Source organism: Gopherus flavomarginatus, chromosome 13 (genome assembly GCF_025201925.1).
Source record: "Gopherus flavomarginatus isolate rGopFla2 chromosome 13, rGopFla2.mat.asm, whole genome shotgun sequence".
Taxonomy (NCBI): domain Eukaryota; kingdom Metazoa; phylum Chordata; order Testudines; family Testudinidae; genus Gopherus; species Gopherus flavomarginatus.
The window spans coordinates 14919038-14939622 of NC_066629.1; the positions used below are offsets into that span (position 1 = coordinate 14919038).

General features: G+C 48.1%; 1 protein-coding gene across 4 annotated transcripts in view; it reads right to left on the reverse strand.

Annotated features, from left to right (window-relative positions):
* The window catches only part of ETS1 (ETS proto-oncogene 1, transcription factor), a 115307-nt gene that overhangs the window by 47926 nt on the left and 46796 nt on the right, over positions 1-20585 (reverse strand). The window contains exon 1 of one of the 4 annotated variants that reach the window (XM_050921655.1): positions 18204-18670. The exons of the other annotated variants lie outside the window; for them this stretch is intronic. Within the exon in view, the coding sequence (XP_050777612.1) occupies positions 18204-18285 (82 nt within the window). The 5' untranslated portion in view covers positions 18286-18670. Of the gene's footprint in view, positions 1-18203; positions 18671-20585 lie in introns of those variants that run through there. 4 annotated transcript variants of the gene reach the window in all.

Consider the following 20585-nt stretch of genomic DNA (forward strand, 5'->3'; position numbering starts at 1 on the left):
TCGTCAGCTGAACTGGCCGGCAGCCATCCCACATTTTATTATCCACTATAATTATTGCTGGAGTGAAGTTTGTGCTGGCAACAGTCCTCTGTTTATCCCTTTCTTAGGGCTTCCGCAGGGATTCTCAACCTGAGGGCCATAACCCCAAGGGTTGGGAGGTGTGGCTGGATGACAGGGAGTCACCGGGATCCTGCTCTCCCCATATCGGTGAAGAGGAGTCTGGGAGGGTGGCAGGTTCCTGGTTGGGTCCTGGCTAGCTGGGAGGAGAATCTGGAAAGAGAGGATGGGGTCTAAGGATGGTTCAGTGGTTCGGATGCTAGCCTGGGATTTAGGAGAGCAGCGTTCAAGTCCCAGCTCTGCAATAGACATGTGTGACTGTGGGTGAGGCACTTCACCTTTCTGTGGCCCGTTCTGCATCCGTACAATGGCGATAGGATGCTTCCCTAACTCCCAGGCGGGTTGTGAAGGTACGTTAACGATCACGAGGTGCTCAGATGCTGCAGTACTGGAGGCAAGAGAAGAACCTCCAACTGCGAGCTAGTGGCCCAGAGCAGGTACTGTAGTGTCTGAGCACTTTTACCCGTGTATGGATTCAGCCTCTGCCGCCCTTGCAAGGGGATGTATTATTCCTCTCCTGTCTGTTACTTTTATACAAGTGGGGAGACTACAGCACAGAGAGGCGATGGGGGGGCGGGGTTTCCAAGCACAAATGGCAGGGAGATGACCCTCACCCTACACTCCTCCCGGCCCCGGAAAGAACATGTCATTCAGCTGCCACAACACAGGTTTCCTGAGCCCACACCACCACCATCCTTCCAGTCTTGTTCTTTGGGACCACAAGATGCAGCCACCAGGGCAAGGCACCAGGTCTGCCAAGTTACAGCAAGCTGACCTGCTGTGACCTCCCCACCCAATGGGAAACAAGGCTACGCCGACCCCTGGGCTAGAGGGATGCACCAGATATGCCAGGAAAGGCCTTTACTAGCCCTGATTTCCTACCAGGGATGGGACAAAGCAAACATAGGGAAGAGAAAGACGTGGGAGTGAGCTATGGAAGGCAGCCAGAGATGTGTTCCTTCCCACAGGGCCTGAGAGCCTTGCTTGTCCTGGCCCCAGAGCTGAAGGCCTGGACGAGCGTCCATTCCATGAATGACTCTGAGCAGGGATTACGTCACTTCCCAGCCTCCTCCTTGCTCTCTCAACGGACAGCTGGGAAAAGTGTGTGGGGGGGGGAGTGGGATTAAATTAGAGTGGCCGAGGGCCTTCGGATTGGCTGTCAGGCAGGCTGAGCCTGGAAGCTAGGGGGAGAAGCGGAGGTACAAGCAGGATGCAGCGTGCAGCATTTGCAAGCTGTTAAGGAATTACAGCCAGTCTGGCCCCAAGCCTTCCCCGGCAGAAGCAGACGATGAAAGGCTGATTGATTGTGGCCGCTTCGGCCAAATGGCATTTAGGGGAAGGTGGGGAGAAGGGGGTGGAAGGCATGTCCTTTGGCTACTTGGGACCCAGGGATCCTTGCCAAAGGGACTCGGGGAATCCGCAGCGGATTGTAACCACTCGTGGTGAGGTTCAGCTCAGATGATCAGCCATGGGCGATGGATTCTATCACCTCCAGCTCATCATGTTAAGTCAGGTCTATAGCAATTGAAAGTTCTCACCACCTCATGGCTTATGTGAGATTAAAGAGGGGTAGTTTGAGGGGCCGCAGTCCAGTTCCTCCCAGCATGTATCCGGCCTGCGACTGCTAGCACTGAATATCTCCAATAGCCGGTGACGGGACACTGGATGGGGAGGGCTCTGAGTTACTACAGAGAATTCTTCTCCAGGTATCTGCCTGGTAGATCTCACCCACACGTCTAACTGATCATCATATTTGGGGACAGGAAGGAATTTTCCCCTGGATCAGATTGTCAAAGACCCTGGGAGAGTTTCTCCTTCCTCTGCAGCATGGGCCATGGGTCACTTGCAGGTTTAAACTAGTGTCAATGGTGGAGTCTCTGTAACTTGAAGTATTTAAATCATGATTTGAGGCCATCAGTGACTCAGCCAGAGGTTATGGGTCTATTGCAGGAGTGGGTGGGTGAGGCTCCGTGGCCTGCAATGAGCAGGAGGTCGGATGAGAATGATGATCATGATGGTCCCTGCTAACCTTAAAGTCTATGAATGTGTCCATATCACAAAAGGTAGCACTGCCACGGTGATGACCTGGCATGGGGGTCATGGGCTCTTCAGCAGCTCCCTCCAGGTCACAAGGGCAGGTGGAGCCATGGAGCTTGCAAGCCTGTTCTGGATCTGTGGATAGACGACAGAGAGGCTGCTGGTGTGCGACGCCACTGCCTGTTATGGTGACCCATGTTCTCTCATTGTTTCCTTGTACTTCCCCGTCTGTTTATATCCATCTGCTGTCCCTTGTCCCATACTTGGTTTGTAAGAGCCTTGGGGTGGGAGCTGTTCTTTTGTTCTGGGTTTCTACAGCACTTGGCACACTGGGGGCCTGTGCCATGATTAGGGCTCTTAGATGCTACAAATAGGACACAAGAAGAGAAAGGACTTCAAATCTCCAGGGCTCTCAACACAGCACCCTTTTCACCATCACTGAAGCACAGAAAGACACTGCAGCCACCTTGCCTCCCAGTCAGTCTGCACAACTCACACTTCTGGCAAAGAACTGGGTCACGGGCTGGATCGAAACCCACTGAAGTCAATGAAAAACTCTCTGGGTCAAGGCAGGCCGCGCGCTGCAGGTCTTGTGATCATGCTTTCGGGGAAGCAGAGTATGTCAGGGTTTTCCTGGTCCAGCAGCCGTCTTGTTTCTTTCCTTTTGGTTAAATGTGAAATGAACAAACCCCTGGCCTCACTGAAGCCAGCTGAAAGTTTGCCTCAAAAGGGGATGTTATTGGGGTGACATTCTGCTCAGGAGCAACTATGGGGAAAGAGAGTGGGGCGAGACGGGAGGGGGAAGCCACTGAGAAGCTGGGAAGAGGGCCAAGGCAGAGAGCCAGGGAGTGGGCGAAACTGAACAGAAAGGGAGAGTGACAGAGAGGGGGAGAGAGAAGGTGACAGGGAAAACATAAGTACAATACACAGTGCCCTCATTGGGCCAATCCAGCTTACCGGGGCTCAGAGACATCCAGTCCCTGAGAGGGAGCACTAGCTTCCCTGGGGCTAGAGAAAACAGGAATCTAAAAGGTGAATTGGCGTCTGGGTGAGGAAAAGGTTTAAAAACCACAGGGCAAAAAAAGATGAAGGACCAAAAGCGAAACCCGAATTCAAACTCTGGGCAGGGCTCCAGGCCCCGAACCCTGGGTCAGGCTCCCGGCTCCAGGCCCTTGAGCGCCTGGGTCTCTGAGTACACAGTCTTGCCAAGAAAGAAGCAGCTCCCACAGCCTGGCTTGGCTCAGGACCCCAGAGGTTGGGAAATTGTGAGTCTCGTAAGGGCTCTGACGAAGGCAGTAGCACAAAGAGCTCCATGACCGTAAGGGGATCTTTTTGGAACAATCTTTTCCGAGACAAGTCATGAGATTGTTTCTTCCCAGGAATTTGCTTTGGCAGCTCCTATTGGCCAGGCACTGCTGACTCAAGAGACAGCCTGGCTCTGCCCTCCAGATGAGTAAATAAATTGACAGGGTGGTGGGGAGCGGGGAGTTCCACACCAGTGCAGGGTGAGATGAAAGAGGGGAACGAGTGCAAGCGTGAAGCTCTGACTCCTCATGCCTGGTGCACTCAGTCACACGAGGATACAGCCCTGACTTGGCAGCACGCTAGCTGCTGCTTTGTAATACACTGAATTAGTCACTGGATTAGCGAGCACATTTACACACACTCGCACCCAGCTGTTTAAAGACACACTATCTTCCTCTCCACACACACACGCCCTCCGGCATCATTTTCCCCCTGTATTTTTATAACCCGAGGCCAGATCCTGGCTTTCAATCATCGTATGCTCTTGGCAGCCAGCAGGCTCCAGAGGCAAGAAGAAACCCTCGATGACAGACTGGAGACGCAGAATGGCTCACGTCGCTCGGGTCAGTCCCCCTCCAACATGAAGGATCCAGGGAATGGATCAGAAACGGGAGGATAGGAGGTTGGGGAGCAATGGGACCTCCCTGCCCTCCCTCGTTTCTCACTCTCTTCTGAAGCACGTTGACGTAACCGATTTGCACCGTGGCTAGATCGGCCCGACAGACTGCAAGGTCATTCTATAGGATCCATACAGGCCCCATACTGCAGCGTCCAGCTGCTTGAAAGTGGGAACAAGGGAGAGTCATCTAGCTCGAAGGCAAAACTCACACAGGACCCAGGCCTTTCATGTTTAAAGAGTTAGATAGAGCAGGCTTCAAATCTGAAGCCACTTAGAGGGATGGAAAATAGCACCAGTGACTAACAGCCCTGCTGGGCCACAGCTACTGTGGCAGCTCCAAAACCTCACTGCTTACGTAGGAAGCTGATGCTTTCCTGGCATGACTGCAGAACACCCGGACTATGATGCTGAGGTACCCAGGTACCAAGAACAGGATGTCTCGCTGTGAGGCTAGCAGCTCATCTCTCTGCATCTAACTTCATAGATGAGACGAGCCCGCATGAGAGGGTGTATTTTACTTCAGAAGAGAGAACTGCGGGTCTAAGCACATGTCTGAGAGCCAGGACTCCTCGGTTCTACCCTCTAGAACTAATGCCCTCCGTGGCCAAACCAGGAATAATTCTAGTATTTGATCTCACACAGTTGTTTTGAGAATTCAGCAGTTGATGCCCATCTGGCGCTTTCAAGACAAAGCGCTGAGTGTTCTCATTAGAGTTGTTTGGAAAGTGCGTTCTTTTTCACAATCATTTTTTTTCTTTCAAACTTTCATTACTTTTTTCTGGCTTGGAAAAACAACAGTAAAAAATTGGGGGGTTCTGAAAGCCGATTTTGCTAACGATTTTCAGTTTTGGATAAAAAAATTCAATTTTTGAAAACCAAAACTTGATACCGAAAACCAAAAATTTGGGGGGTTCCATTTCTAAAATGTGGACCAAAATGGCACATTTTTCCATAAACTGTATATCTGAGTCAAGCAGGCATTTTTTGCTAGCTCTGGTTATCATACCAAACCCATCACCATGTAGGAGTTTCCAACTGCCCCTGTGCTGCACATTAGCCACTCCCAACTTCATATCACCAATGTGTATAGAATCCAGCTCCTCCTCCTTCAAATCCACAGCCCCTGACTATGCAGTCTGCATCAGGAGCTCTGTTAATTGCAAGCAGTGTAGGGCCTATGACACACAATTGAGCAAGTCAGAAACCAGCCAGTAGAGGGCAGTGGTGCAGACAAAAATTAACCATTATTTATACTGACTCGCAAGCTTGATGCCAAAATTCTCGTGGATGCCAAAACTGCCAGTCCCAACAGCCAAATGCAGCCTGTCCTCCCTTGTAACCACATAGGAGTCAGCTAGAGAGGTTTTTGAATGCTGTTGATCTCAGGAAGTTTCAGTTCAGCTATCAAGGAAAATACAAAGAGATGCAAAAATGGGTGGTGATGGTACATTCAAAAATAATAATTTAATATGCAAATCAAGGGCAGTGTATATAACTGCACCAGACTGAGCAGGAGAGTGGAAAGGTGGTCTTGAGATTAAGCATAGTTGTTGGAGACCAGCACCTCTAGGTTCTGTCCCCAGCTCTATTACAGACCTGCACAGTGACCTTGGGATGTGGCTAGGTGCCTCAGTTTCCCCATAAAAGTGCACTACTGATTCCTTGTCTCATGGACCCTAAGGTTAATAAAGAACTTGGAGACCCTGCAATAGGATGTGCTAGATAAGGGCCGGAACTGAAACGTGTTGAAGTTAACACCAAAACTCCCACGGAATGCAATTTAGCGTAGGCATAGGCTTTCAGAATGCAAAGTCTCAACTTCGTTCAGTCACCCCACTTTACAGTTTAACTTGTTTGTCATCACTTTACCCTCTCATGCTCAGATAGAAAAAGGGCGGCCAGCAGACTACTGAGAGGCTAAAATTAGCAGGACAGGGTGTGCATGGCTCGTCCAGGTATCTCATGACTAGGTCTATAGGCACATTCCATGTACATTGGACAGACTCCTTGGAAATACGCGCTCCGTGCAAATATTTCAAATGCGCCTTGCAGAGTTTGGGTGCCGGCGTGACATTTCCTTGCCACCCCCATCAATATCGACCACATGGTAATCTCTTCCCTTCACAGTGTACAGGGAGAGTTGCAGGGTCAAATCCCAAGAGACAGTATATACCAGCACTCCGCCCCACAAACACACTAAGTCTTGTATGAGGCACAGATACAAACCCCCTGGCCGTGAACCAATCTGAGATTAGCTGCATGTCTAGCCAGTAAACACTGATTCACCCCTGCAACTGCATGCATATTCTTCCTTCTTGCAACATTCATAGAGCATGGACTGCCCTGTGATAAAGAGCTCTACATCTGCACGTATTACAGGAGCGAGTTAGTGGTTGGACCAGAGGACTGAGCATCGGGACTCCTGGGTTCTAATCCTGGCTCTGCTGCTGACTCCGCTTCAGACAAATCACTTAGAGAAACTGAGGCAGGGAAGCTATCTGTAAAGGGGAGCCTGTCTCGCAGGTTTTAGAGGTGTTGAAGCCTAATTTGCAAGGTGCTTAGAGATCCTCAGATGAGATGGACTATCTATGAAACTATCATTACACCGGGGGGGGGGTCAAATTACTGCCCCAGGCCTTCTCAACCCCAGGGCAGAACAGCACCAGGAGACACTTACAAAGGGTCAGCTAGGGCCATGACTGAGACCAGGGGGAATAGGGGACACATGGGACAAGGGACAAAAATCAGGTAAATATTAAACCTCCTCCACCCTCAGCAGGGAGAAAGATGGGTGAACCCTCAAGGCCTCCTGAGAAGTGGAGTAGCGAGCAAGGAAGACATCAGAGAAGGGAAATGGAGATCTAGCATTTTCTCCTACAGAGGCCAGAGTGGATAACCCTACCCCATGCCAAGAGAATACTGGAGACAGGGACACACATAGAGGAAAGAGGCTGTTTGGAGGCCTCTGTACATTTGGAATAAATCTCCAAACGTCTGCATAGCTACTTGGATGCCAGGCTCTGAAGCCCTGATTGTTATGGCAGTCATATTTTAAATGAGATAAGAATCACCAGAATTCACATATAACTTAGCATCACCTACATGGACAAACTCTTAAGGTACAGTTTTTGTCTGCAAAACACAACATTCAAATGCTGAGACCAAAACAGCTGCCTCCCCACTCTCCGGATGTAAATGATCTCGAAATCTGGAAAAATTGGGATCTAGCTAAGAATTTGGGACCCATCAGTAGTTTAACCAACATCCAACTCGGTTGCCAATTTTATTTTTGTATGTCTCTCTGGACCGGATTGTGAACTTTGTACTCCCGCTGGCGGGGAGCACTTACTAGAGTAAAGTGACTCATGTTTAAGTGTCTGCCAAGCTAGGCTCTGAATTCTAACCATTTGCAAGCACAGCTAGCAGCAATCACTAGAATAAAATCAGTGTGGATTTGCACCAGTTGAGACACAGGTGTAAACACAGCAGCTAGGTAATACTGAATGCATCATCTCACACAAGACAGCAATAAAGGCTCTCTTAGTATCCAACATTAACATACAGCTATTATCATTGGAAACAACGGAGTCGGATCACAGTTTTGTGCTAAGCAGAGCCAAAAATAAATACTAGAAAAATCCAGCAAAGTGGGTGCATCAAAAATTCAGCCTCATTAGAACTTGAGTGGTCCCCAAAAATTCCACTGCACCTGGGAAAAATGTAGGCGCTTGCTAAAGAATCAATAAATATTTATTGTTTCACCAGCAATATTTTGACTGTGGATGTAAGCATGGCCTGATGCCAGCAAAACTGGAGTCTTCTTGGCCAGCATCGCACACAAATTTCTCTCTGTATCTATTTGGAAGATTATAAACTACACAATGAAAAAAAAAACCCACACAGGGCAGGGAGCAGCTTAGTCACGGAATAGGAACAAAGGGGCTGAGATATAGAGCCAGATCCCAGGCGGTGGGGGAATCAACATAGTCCCGCTGGCTTCGACAGAGCTATGCTGATTTGCACCAACTGTGGATCTGGCCTTGTGCCCCAACAGGCTCAAATACCCCATGTTACAACCTGTGGCTGGATCTGAGCAAGCAGCACCCTACATCCAAGATCAGCTCCACACAGGTGCCATACACACAGCTCGCTGCAGCATGGGACCTTAGCTGTTGACAATAATACAGCTTGATCAATAGGTCAAACTGCCATTGACTTCAATGGGCACAGGATCAGGCCCTTGGCCACTTAAAGGATGCAAGATTTGATTTCGGTAAGCCCGGCAAAACAGCGAACCAGACAGGAGGACATAAGGGAAAACACTGAGGGTGAGTGGAGGAACCGCTGAGCTCCAGCAGTGGAATGAAATTGCCTGTGATCCAGCCCAGATTATGATTGTAAGCAGCTAGAGAATGTTCATTGCACCTGACGGCAAAAGGTCCAATTCAAGAAAATAGGGGGAGAGAGTGCTCAGTGGTTTGAGCATTGGCCTGCTAAACCCAGGGTTGTGAGTTCAACCCTTGAAGGGATCATCTGGGGCAAAAATCAGCACTTGGTCTTGCTAGTGAAGGCAGGGGGTCATTGACTCAATAACCTTTCAGGGTCCCTTCCAGTTCTCTGCAAATTTTTAAGAGTCGCTGAAGTCAGCAGGAATCTTGCCATTAACTTCAATGGACATTACATTAAATGCCCTGGATCTAGAAGCTGCCCTGAATGGCTTGTCCCTGAAGCTGGGGTTAGTTGGTGTGTGTAGTCAAGAGGCAGAGAATTTCAGAGATGTGTCATTCAGACTGGGGTCTCTGAGGAAGTCAGGCAATTTGCCCACCTGACACTGGATAAAATGTCCATATGGTTGCCACCTGACAGTGTAAAAAGAGACAAACCTCCTTCCCTCTCTTTTGGATCAATCCTGCTCAGAAACAGAAGTGAAAAAGAACCCATGGTAGGATGGCCAGTTCCTGTCTTTAACACCTGACTCCCAATCCCCCCACCCAACACAAAAGGCTGATGTTAAGGACCATGACTGCAATGCAGCCACTTCTGGGGTGGGGGAAAGCAGACAGATGGCACAGAGCACACTGTGACAGCAGTAGGATGGATGGAAAATGCACTCCAAGGATATGGGGTCGAACCCCTTACAAAAGGACCATGGGATCTGTAATATAGATGATGAGCAGACAGGAGCTCAGCTTTTAAGGCCTTGCCACAAAAAGCCAAACACAGTAAACTCCATGTGTTTCACACCAGATGAGTATAGGAAAGGTACACCCCTAGTGGTTGGTCCACCAGAGGATAAGAGCCTACTACTACTAACAGCTAAAGGAGTTCTTTCACTTGCTCAGGTGGTTCAGGTCTATGCCATAGGTTCATGGTTCAAATCCTGCTGATGACCCAGTACGCGTGGAACTCCAACTGGCTAGCTCAGAACAATAAAAGGCTAGAATGCCTCTGGGAGAACTCACACCTGGAGTTTCAAGATAGGGAGATTCAGCAAACCAGATGCTTAGCCCCATAAGCCACCTCCCTGCAGCTCATAAGCTAGAATATCTTTTCTTTAAACTAGACCTTTGCCTGTCTGACTGCACAAAGAAACACAAACATCCAGGCAAAGTGGTGAAGACAAAAAAACCCAAAGGTTCCCTTTCCACCAACCCTGAGACTGACTCTCGGGCTGCTCACGCTCAGCCTTAGCCCTTCAGCAGCGGCCAACCTAGTGAGACTGGAGGACACCATCGGTGTGATGTGGGTGAGAGTCAGAAAACTCTGCCTGTTTTAAAAGAGGCATGTTCTTACTCAGCGCACACCTGCTCCCTGAGTAGCTGCTCTGAGCAAGACAGAACAGCTGGAGGAAAACGGGACTCTGCCATTCTGTCTCCAGCAGCAAAGCTATCCTCTGAAGTTCTGGCTGTTGGATCTGTATCATCGAAGGTAAATGGGACCCATAGTTTAGCTTTCAGATCCCAGGCAGCATTTGCCAAGCTACAAGTTTGATGGGTGTTGGGGGAGGCATGTTCTTACTTGTAAAGCAGACAGAGCTGGAGGAAGGACAGTCCAATGGTTAGTGCACTTGTAGAGGTCTCGGGAGACTCGAGTTCAATGTATTGCTCTGCTACAGACTCCCTTTGTGAACTTGGGCAAGTCACTTAGGCCCAGATCCTCAAAGGTGCCTAACTCCCACTGAAATCTTTAATTCTAAACACCTTTAAAGAACTGGGCCTCAGTCTCTTTGTGCCTCCGTTTCCCATCTGTAAAATGGGGCTAACGGCACTGTCCTACCTCACAGGGGTGTTGTGAAAATAAATCCATTCCAGATCGGGAGGTGCTCAGATACTGAGCCAATGGGGGCCATCTCAATCCCTAGGAACATACCCTTGGGGCTGGATTGTAACTTGACTGTCTGGCCTGAGTAAGCCGGTATCTAAATAAATGGAGTCTGTTCACTGATACCAGTGCAAGCAGGACTGGATCCCAAAGCACGTAAAATACTGGAATACCTCTCTGCCTAAATCAGTCATAAATGATTCTGTTCCCAAGTGTAAGGAATGTTGCACAGTTGCCTTGCAAGCAGCCAAACTGGCACAACTATGGATATTTTGATCCTCTCCTGGAGCACAGCAGTTTATCCAGGCAATTTTAACAACAGTGCTAACTCTGAATTGCCCCTCTGAATTGCCGTGGGCAGGAGGAGGGCAATCACTTGCCATAATAACACTGTATCTTCTTAGATAAGATATCTGAAGTAGAATAAACTATTCTGAGTGAACTGCTGGCCAATGCAGTGAGGAACCTTTTAAAAAATATACATTGCCTTGGATTTGGGATCATTATAATCTTGTGACAGATTTGCTCCAATTCAGGCAAGAGAGTTTTCCTCTTGGATCAGTGAGACAGACACAAAAGTGGTTTAAAGATGCATCCACTACACATGTGAGCATCTTTTCTCGTGTAATATACTTGTCTTGCTATACTTGAGTATTGGTTTGTATCAAGCCTGACCATGGAAAGCAGATCTGTCTTTTACAGAAGCATTTCTTTTAGCTGGCTTCCTTTTAAATATCAGCCTGTCCTATTCCAGGCAGAGAGCATGCAAACCCGAGCTACTTTGCTGTATAGCCGCCAGCAGTCAGCTATCAGTGTGCAATGCCTGGCATGAAACTTGAAACTTGACTGCAAACACTCTCTCTCCAGGGAGAGCTGAAAAGCAAAAAAACAAAATGTTACTTTATTCTTCCTTCATTTGGTAAGGTTTGTCCATTTACAGCACATGGAAATGGCATGGCAAATTGGAGGATGCTCCGTGTAATTACATTGTAATTGCATAGGTATTAATTACATGGTTATCTGAGTTCTCCGACATAAAGCAATGTCAAATGCAAGAAAGGAAAGTTGGTTTTGCTCCGCTGGACTGGAAATATTGTTCTATTTTCCATACACACAGCAAAGTACGCCATGTTATTCTAGGTGACTATTTAAATGAAGGACAAGAAATCAAGATCGAACATCATTTCACGTGAGTGTCTCTCACGTTACAATCCTTTTGACTGCCACTCCCCTTCGCAGACAGATGTTTTACAGTTAAATAAATTGAAACACAGAGAAAACATAATCAAACTCTCCAGTGGGAGTCAGGCGTCTAACCTGCTTTGGCACTTTTAAAAATCGTCTCTATTTGCATCTTTAGGTGCCTCAATACCTTTGAAAACCTAGGCCAAAGTCCTCTCATGTTTCCAGTCCCAAGACCACATTACGTAAGAGTTAAATCTGATGCTACGAAGCCTCTCTCGTATACAATAGTGAAGCACTTCACTCATAGCTACTGCCGCTCCAAACTACCTTACATGATAGATATGTAATATTAAATTGTTATTACTGTTGAGTGAAGACATCACACGTCACTGCTGCTACGCATTTGCATAGTACCATAAGGAGACAATTTGCAATGCACTCCCGGAGCGAATACCTTCATCTGCTGATCATTTGCAAATACCGTCATCCACGGGGACTTTTAGTTGTGGCAGTGGTGTCTAGTGAGTAGTGCATTGGCCGAGTTGTCAGGAGACCTGAGTTCTAATCCTGGCTCTGCTGTGTGACCTCAGAAAAGTCACTTCCCCTACTTCTGCCACTGTTTCTTTTCCCAACTTTTGTTGGTTTATAGGGCAAGCTCTTCAGAGCAAAGACAAGTCTCTCATTATATATGCAGACAGCACCTAGCACAAAGGGACGCTTGTCTCAGTTGGGACCCTTAGGCACTTTTATAATACAAATAATAATACCAATGTATAATGAGGAAAGTGTCACAGAATAGCTAGAAGCAAAGACCGTGACAGTGCTTCATCCCCACTGGTGGCTGCATTTATGCACTGGTGATTAGTAAAGTGCATGGGGATGAAAGATGTTGTAAGCAGGAGATAGAAGACCAAAAAGAAAAGGTTCCTTAAAAATCAGTAGGGAAACGAAGGATGCTGCGGATCCAGAGAGCAGCCTGATGGCACAGCCCTGCCCAAGGATGACAGGAGTGTATGACATGGAACCAGGACTGACTTCGTTAGCACCCTGTGGGGAAAGAAAATCTGCTCCTCTCCCCTAAAGTTATTGCCCACTCCTCCCTTCCTCCCACCTACCCACCAGCTCAACAACCCACCTGATCACCTCCTCCCAAGGAATGCTCCCAGTTCTAGAGCAGGTACCTTTAGGTCCCAGACTCTGCTGCAGATGTGCATTGAAGGGAATGTCCCAGCAGAAATGTGCTTAAGATGCTGAATGACATCCAGCACCCTGTGGTGCACTGCCTGATCATAACCAATGACCTGGCCCCTCATGTCCCATCTCCCCAATCACACACCCCCATAAATACCTTTTATTTCTGCAGGAGTGGGAAGTGAATGGAAAAAGTACAGCAATGCCAGTGTTCTTCCCCTTAGGCTAATCAGATGGCTCCCCTTGAATGAGACTGCCCGGCTGATTCACCAGTCACCCCTGCCCTAGCCTCAGAGTGCACATAGCGGGTCCTGCGAGTGAAGGTGCTCCTGTTACACTTGCTAGAGGAAGCAGGGTAAACATTGAATTTTACAAGGGATGAAAGATGGTCTTGTAGGCAATAGACCTGGTGGCCAGACCTCACTGTTTCTATTCCCAGCCCTGCTCCGGACTCACTGCATCACCAAATCACTGTCTCTTCACTGTGCCTCAGTTTCCCCACCTGGGAAACAGAGATCAGAACACTAAACTCTGGGGTGTTGTGAAGGTCCATTCATTTATACTTTCAAAGTACTTTGAGATCCTGCTAGGGAAGGCACTGTAGACATGCAAAGCATCTGTGCATTCATGGGACGATTTCCTTCATTTAGAAAGCCCCTAAATTACTTGGCTAGGTCACTAGATTGCTTGTGCCTTTAAAGAGGGGAGAACAGAAGGAAGTGACCCCGCCAGTGAAGAGTAAAGTCACTTGATGCATCTTGGCCCTATGTCCAAATGCTGGTATCAGAGCCCCCTCACATGGTGCACTGGATTAGATACCACATCAAAGCATTCCACTTCCTCACCCCTAATTGTAATCTTGATGAAAGAACCGGAGCCCATCTCATCCCAACCCTATAAACAGAGTGAAGGGCTCTCCCAGATAAAAATCTATCATGAAGATGCCACCCCTGCATGATCCAGGGGAAACAATGAGCGTCACTGCGTTCATGGTTACAGGGCTCAGGAGTAGGCATGGGAAATAATGTCATGACAGCGATCCCACACAGTGTTTGCTACACTGCCCACAAAGGGATGGATTCTTCTTCTGGTGTAAACGAGGAGCAAGTCCACTCAGCACAACACCCACATCAAACTGGGAAGAGCAGGAGGAGAATCAGGTCACAATCTCTCCCCACTTTAATGTTCTATTGTCTTGCTGCTCTGTTACCTGTGGAAAACCCCAAGGACAAGTCACAGAGTTCATTACGGAGAAACGAACTCCTCTCTTCTGATTACAGGTCCCCAGCTTTCAGCCAGGGCTGCCAAGTGGCTTTTTACTTTAACCACAGAGGCCAGGTCAGCATTTGCAGACGTGCTGCAAACAGAGGGATGTAGCTAGGGCAGGGTTTACCAATTTCAATATTCAATCACTTATTTAAAAAAAAACTGGTATGCTGTACCCCACCTTGTATAGAACGGCTGGCAAACTACACCCTGCAGGCTTGTTAGGGATTTGGAATTTAACCTGGCTCTCCTGTACATGGAAATCATGTATTAAATTAGCAAAAAGTCCTGTGGCACCTTATAGACTAACAGACGTATTGGATCCTGAGCTTTCGTGGGTGATGGATGCATCCCACGAAGTGGGTATTCACCCATGAAAGCTCATGCTCCAATACGTCTGTTAGTCTATAAGGTGCCACAGGACTCTTTGCTGCTTTTACAGATCCAGACTAACACGGCTACCCCTCTGATACATGTATTAAATTATTACTCTGATAACCCACCAAAAATGCAACATCTACCTATCTAACTAGGGTCTTATACAGATGCCCATCACCCTGGTATCTGAATCAACGTCTCATCTCACACACACATTGGCAACAAGGCCTGGATCTCACTTTGGCAAGTTTCTTACAACTTTGCACCCCTTGGTCAAAGGCAACCCACATTACTTTTAAACCGTCAAAATATGCCACACATCCTATCTAACTTTCCTGAGTGGAGGTGGGTTGAACAGAGGAACAAGATTTTATGCCAGGGTCAGGGGGAGAGGAAGTGAAGCGTGGGAAGAGCTTTCCCCAGCTATCAGCCCAGCTCATGCATCTTCATTGTTTTACAAGAGCATCAGGCACCTGGCATATTCAACACTGTTGATGCACTGAAATAAACTAAGACTGCAGCAATTCTCACTGCATACAATTAAGCCAGCAGATAACAGGGTGACTCACAGAAGGCAAAAACAACCAAGCAGCAGGAAGACAAGATGGGTCAGGGACTGATAAAAGGAGACAGAATCTTTCACCTTGTTCAGTAGTGACCAAAAGTTGGTACCACTGATGTTCCTTGTCCTATTAGAAAGGAGTTGCTAGTCTCCGTCCATTCCTAGTGAGGCAAGCATCCATATCCCAAAACATTGCCACCTTTATTGGCAGCCTTGGAGGGTAAGGATGGAGGAGTCTAAGGTTCTATGGACAGAGCATCATCACCAGCTTCCAGAGATTGCAGTCCAGCTCCACCCCATGATCTTGACATTCATTAAACTATATGAAGGAAAGTGTCAACTTTTCTTTTAAAAGTTAAGTGGGGGGGGGGAAGGGTTAAGCTGCCTAATTGACAACACTGACTTTGGCTCACAAGAGCAGTACAACCACCAAAACAGAAGCAACGGGAACTACACGCGATAGGAAGTCATCTCATTTTTTAGTGTTCTTTCAGCCAAAGTTTGAACTTGGGGTCAACTGTTAAAAAATGCCTGCAGTCCTCAAATGCACAGGAAGAATCAGGTTTAAACTTTAATGGGCTTGTTACTGTACAAAAAAGAAACTCAGCTTAATGGAACCCATGGGAAAAGGTTCTTTCTCCAAACAGCACCAAACAACCCGAGCAGGGCAGAATTCTGCTCCCACCTTACCTGCATGGAACTCCATCAATCCCAAAACTATTGAATGGGTGCAGAGCAGAATTGGGCAAATGGCAAAGACTGTCACTGGCTAGGGCCAGGAGATGTTAAAATTTAAACAGACACCCCTTAGTATGGGTAGAGAGACAAAATAAATCCCCCAGTCCCTCCATACAAATATCCCCAGTAAATCCAGATACTTCTGCTCATCATATTTCCCTGCCTTTACCTTGCAGCCAGAGTAACAGTGTTCCTTAAACATGGGAATAATCTTTTGTTTAACACTCTCCTAACCAGAGCTTGCAGATTTTTAGGCCTAAATGGCTAACAATGTCAAAAGTGACTTTGGGGCAGACTTTTAAATGTTTGTAGGCACCTAAAGACGCACGTAGGGATTTTCAAAAGAGGGCCGAAGTCCCATTGAAATCAGTGGAAGTTAGGCACCAAACCTGCGTCACCACTTTTGAAAATTCCATTTATCTGCATCTTTCGGTGCTTAAATACCTTTAAAACTCTGGCCATTAGGAGCCTAATTCCCATTGGCTTTCAACGAGACAGACTCTTAAGTACCCAAATTGCTTTTGAAAATGGGACTTAGATGCTTTTGAAATGTGTACCCAGTATTGCAATATTACAGGGCCACAGACATCACTGGTCTGATTGCCAGAGGTGCTAAGCATCTGCAAATTTCCACTGAAGTTGCCTTTGAAAAACCAAACTGCATATACATCTACATACTGCATATGGATGCCTGTTAAATATGTTGCACTTGCATGTGATGTTGTGCAGCCTATGCATGTATTGATTTACTGTAGCTATCTCCAGACAAGCTGATCTGATACCAGCTTGTAGTTTATCTCTGCACGCTAACCACTAAACCATGCCAGCCCCTTGTATTTTTACTGTCAGCTGTCACTTCATTTCCCACATGTAGCCTGAAAGCACGTCAACTGGCAGGAACAGACCCCAGACTGGATTTCCTAGAACCTCAATAATTGACCAAGAAATGCAAAACTCTCTGACTGGTTTATTTACTTATTACACTGGTACACTACAAAAGCCAGAACCGCCCATTTCAGTCAACAGGAGATCTTGCCACTACTTTAGCAATGGAGAGAAGCAATGGGGCTGAGCTTAACCCCCTTTTGAACCTAGATGGAAAAGTTTTCGCTGCAGGCCCTTTCGTGATTAAAGACCTACCCGCTCCCCCAACAAAACCTGAAATGGACGTTGCTTTAGCGTTGGGGGACAGACACTGAGAACAGCAGCCCTTATTATGGCAGAGGTTGAACTATTAGTGTTAACCACAGAGAGCAGTAGCTAAACTTATAGCATGTAGCAAAAAACACATAGCCACGTTATTGAAACTCCCTCTCAAGATAACAGCAGCACCCCCTCCCACCACACAAATTCTCCAGGGAAACAGAGAGAGAAGCAACAGCAGCAGCAATGCTCTCTGGTTTAAATGTTTAACATGTTTGCAGATGGGCCCACATGCTAGGCTTCGGATTTGGTGAGCACAAGATATTTCCAGGATCTTGCATGAGCCACTAAGAGCTGCCTTAGTAATACAAGCACTCTAATATTTGAATGAGGGAGAGAGATGGTTTCTCTGTATGAAAGTGATCAAAGCTTCCCCTTCTCCAACTCTCTCCCTAGTCAGATGTCCCTGCTAAGTCTAACAAACCAGCTAGAGAAGGGAGAACCACGTGAGAGAAGCATTCGTGCAGGCAATAAAACAGTCTTACAACTGATCCGAGATCAGACCATTTTGCTTTATCCCCACCTTCCCTAAATGCGTGTCTCGATTCCTCCGGCTTGTATACAGGGAGTTATGAGGGAGGGAGGGGAAAGGGAAGAGGTCGCCCGCAGCAGATCCCATTACAATAAAAGTTGGGAAGGGGGGGTGGAGGGGTGGTTACAATTTCAGCCCACACATTTTGCAAAACTCGCAAGGCAAATATTTTACCCACATCTCCCACCTCCTAAAAGAACAGCTGCAAAAATAAACTGCACCGAGGGAAAAGATTCTCATGAATCCCACGGGGCAAGAATCTTAGAACCTGGTCAAAGAGAACCTAAGGGGCCGCAGTGGAACAGACCCGCAACCAACCCTCCTAATGAACTTCAGCTAGAGGCCGACAGCAGCTACACCACACACTTCTCCCTCTGTGATGCCCTTCCCAGGACCAGGGGTCCCACAGTGTAGGCAATACATCTCCCAGCAGGATCCAGCAGTGAAATGAATCCCAAAGCACCAAAGATCCCAAATCAGTGACCAAAGGATCCAGCCCTGAAATTAACCCCGTGTCCCCTCAAAAGCCAAGACCACAGACCTAAGGCTCCAGCTGTGAAATTTACTAACCCGAGCCAGGATCAGAGCGCACAGACCTGAACCAGTGAAATGTACTAACCTACCCCGCCCCACCCCTGCAGAGCCCCCAAGAGCAAGGATCTAGCCGTGAAACTTACCCCCCTCCCTCTCCACAGACACCCCCGCTCCTAGCGCCGGTGGGGGTGGGAGGCAGTCGCCGGCGAGCTTACCCGGGGAAGGGAAGAAATCCACATCCACCTTCTCGGTTTTGATGATGGTCAGGGTGGGTTTCAGGTCCACCGCCGCCTTCATGGTTCGCTCCCTGCTTCCCTAGGGTTTATTTTAAAGTAGTCACTGTCCAGGGGTGGGGGGAGGAGAGGTTGCTGCCTGGCTTCCCGGGGACCCCTCCTGGGAAGAGTGCTGTGCGCCCCTGCCTGCCTGGCGCAAAGTTGGAGAAGAAGGAGCGTCTCTCCTCCCCTCCCTCCTTCCCCGGTCCCACGCTCAGCCTGGCCCTTCTCCTCCTCCTCCTCGGCCCGACGGGGTCGGTATCTCGCTCTCTTTTCGCTGCCTTCCGCACTCCCTCGCTCTTATTCTTCTAGGGCGGATCTTCTCACAGCCGCCGCAGCTGAGTCGCTCCCCCACCCCTTCACCCCCAGCCCAGCGAGCAGCGGTTGGGGTGAGGAGCTCCAGGCTGCAGGGAAGGGGAGGGAGATGGGCCGGGCTCAGCTTCAGTGACAGCGGCCGGGGGAGGGACCCGGCTTCCTCCGCCCAGCCGGCCTCGAAAACCCAGAGAGGCGCGCAGGGTTCCGGGCGCCTTGGCGAGGGCAGGGCGCACCAGCCCCTGCACAATGGAGAGGGGCCTTGCCCCACCCAGCCGATGCGGGGAGGGGAAGTTCCCTGCCCAACTAGAGGGTCCGGCTAGGGGGGAAAGCCCCATGTTCCAGTAAAGTCCCATGCCCCATAGATAGGGTCTGGGGAGAGGGAAAGTCCCATGCCTCTCCCGGTAGGGTGCATGGGGAGAAGACCCCATGCCCTATCCATATAGTGCTGGAGGGAAAACGAGTCCTATCTAGGAGCTGGCTGGAGAGAAAGTTCCATGCCCCTTCCCTCGGGTGGGGTTGGAGGGAAAAGTCCTACAGAATTTAATCGGGCTGCTCCCCACTAAGATGCTACAGAACATATTCTGAAAACCTAGGGAGAATTGAATAGAGAAGCAGCTCCATTCTACAGAGCAATTAAGCCATCCTATCCCTGTCATTCTCTGTGAAATCCTATAGCTCTTTTCTAGGAGGGATGGATAAAAATAAGCAGATAAGACTATGGAGGGATGATACCACAGTTTGGTCTCAGATATACATATAGCTGTTTGAGCCAATGCCCATTGAAGTCAATGGAGAGAATCTCCATTGATTTCAATGGGCCATGGCTCCCACCCAACTAGGAGATAACTGCATGGCTACATGCCTTCATACAGCCTTCCGTCACCCAGAGCATCTGTTCACAGCTAAAACTGAACAAAAAGATGTTTATTTATATACAAACCAGCACTAGGAATCTTTGACTAGGACTCAATGAGAAAACACCACTTGTCATGGCAAGCTACTCCATGGAGACACTTTTGATTATCCAAGATGACTTCTTGTCAAATCCAAGGCAGCTGCATTCCTCCTGCAGTTTCAGAAGAAGATGGTACCATTCACTCCCTCGCCTGAACTGTCAGAGTTGCTGTGCACAGTTACACAGCCTGATGCATGCCACACCAGAAGTGGCTGCATTCATTGGCTGTGTGTGTGGCATGTATGCTCAGGAAAGTGCATGCATGCTGATGGGATTGTGTGTGTGTGTGTGTGTGTGTGTGTACGTACGCGCGGGGGGGTGGAAATGTATGTGTATTCTGGAGTTTGTGTGTGTGCGTGCATGGAGAGGGGAGAGAAAGGGAGGGAGAGAGAGAAAGTGCACATGCATGTGGGGGCATGCATGCCTGGGATGGTTGGAAGTTATTCAGTACAGCTCTAGTTTGCACAATTGATTTGTAAAGGGGCTTGAAAGGTGCTATAAAGATGTGAGATCAATATCATGCCAGTATGTTGTGAACTTAACTGAAGAGAAGAATCTCGGTTTTCACATAAAATATGTTTTATAGGTAGCAAAAACTTCAGACCACAAACGGCAGAGCAAGAAAGAGCTTATGACTCAGAGATGTCAATTTACCGGTATAAGTGCAAAAAAGACCAAAACAAATGCCCTTAGCAACCTGCCGTTGTGGTTCTCACTCTCAAAAGCTAACAGTCTCTCTTGTACGCTGAGAGAGACTGGATCCTTTTACTCAGAGCAGGGCTGAATTCTCCATTCCAGATCTGAACACCACAGAAGCGGGAGGCAGTTTGGATCCAAACTGCATGACAAGCTAAGAATCTGACTAGACTCGACTCACCTCCAAAGCTTACCTATGTCTAGATGCAGATACAAACTTGGTAGCTCAGGGCTCTTTCTAGTGGTCCCTAGTGGTAGTTTTACCATTGACCTAGAGCACATTTCTAGAGGCAAAAGCCATGTGGCTTAGAAGGCAGTGGGGTTGCATAACAAGGATACAGAGCTGGGAGTCAGAAGCC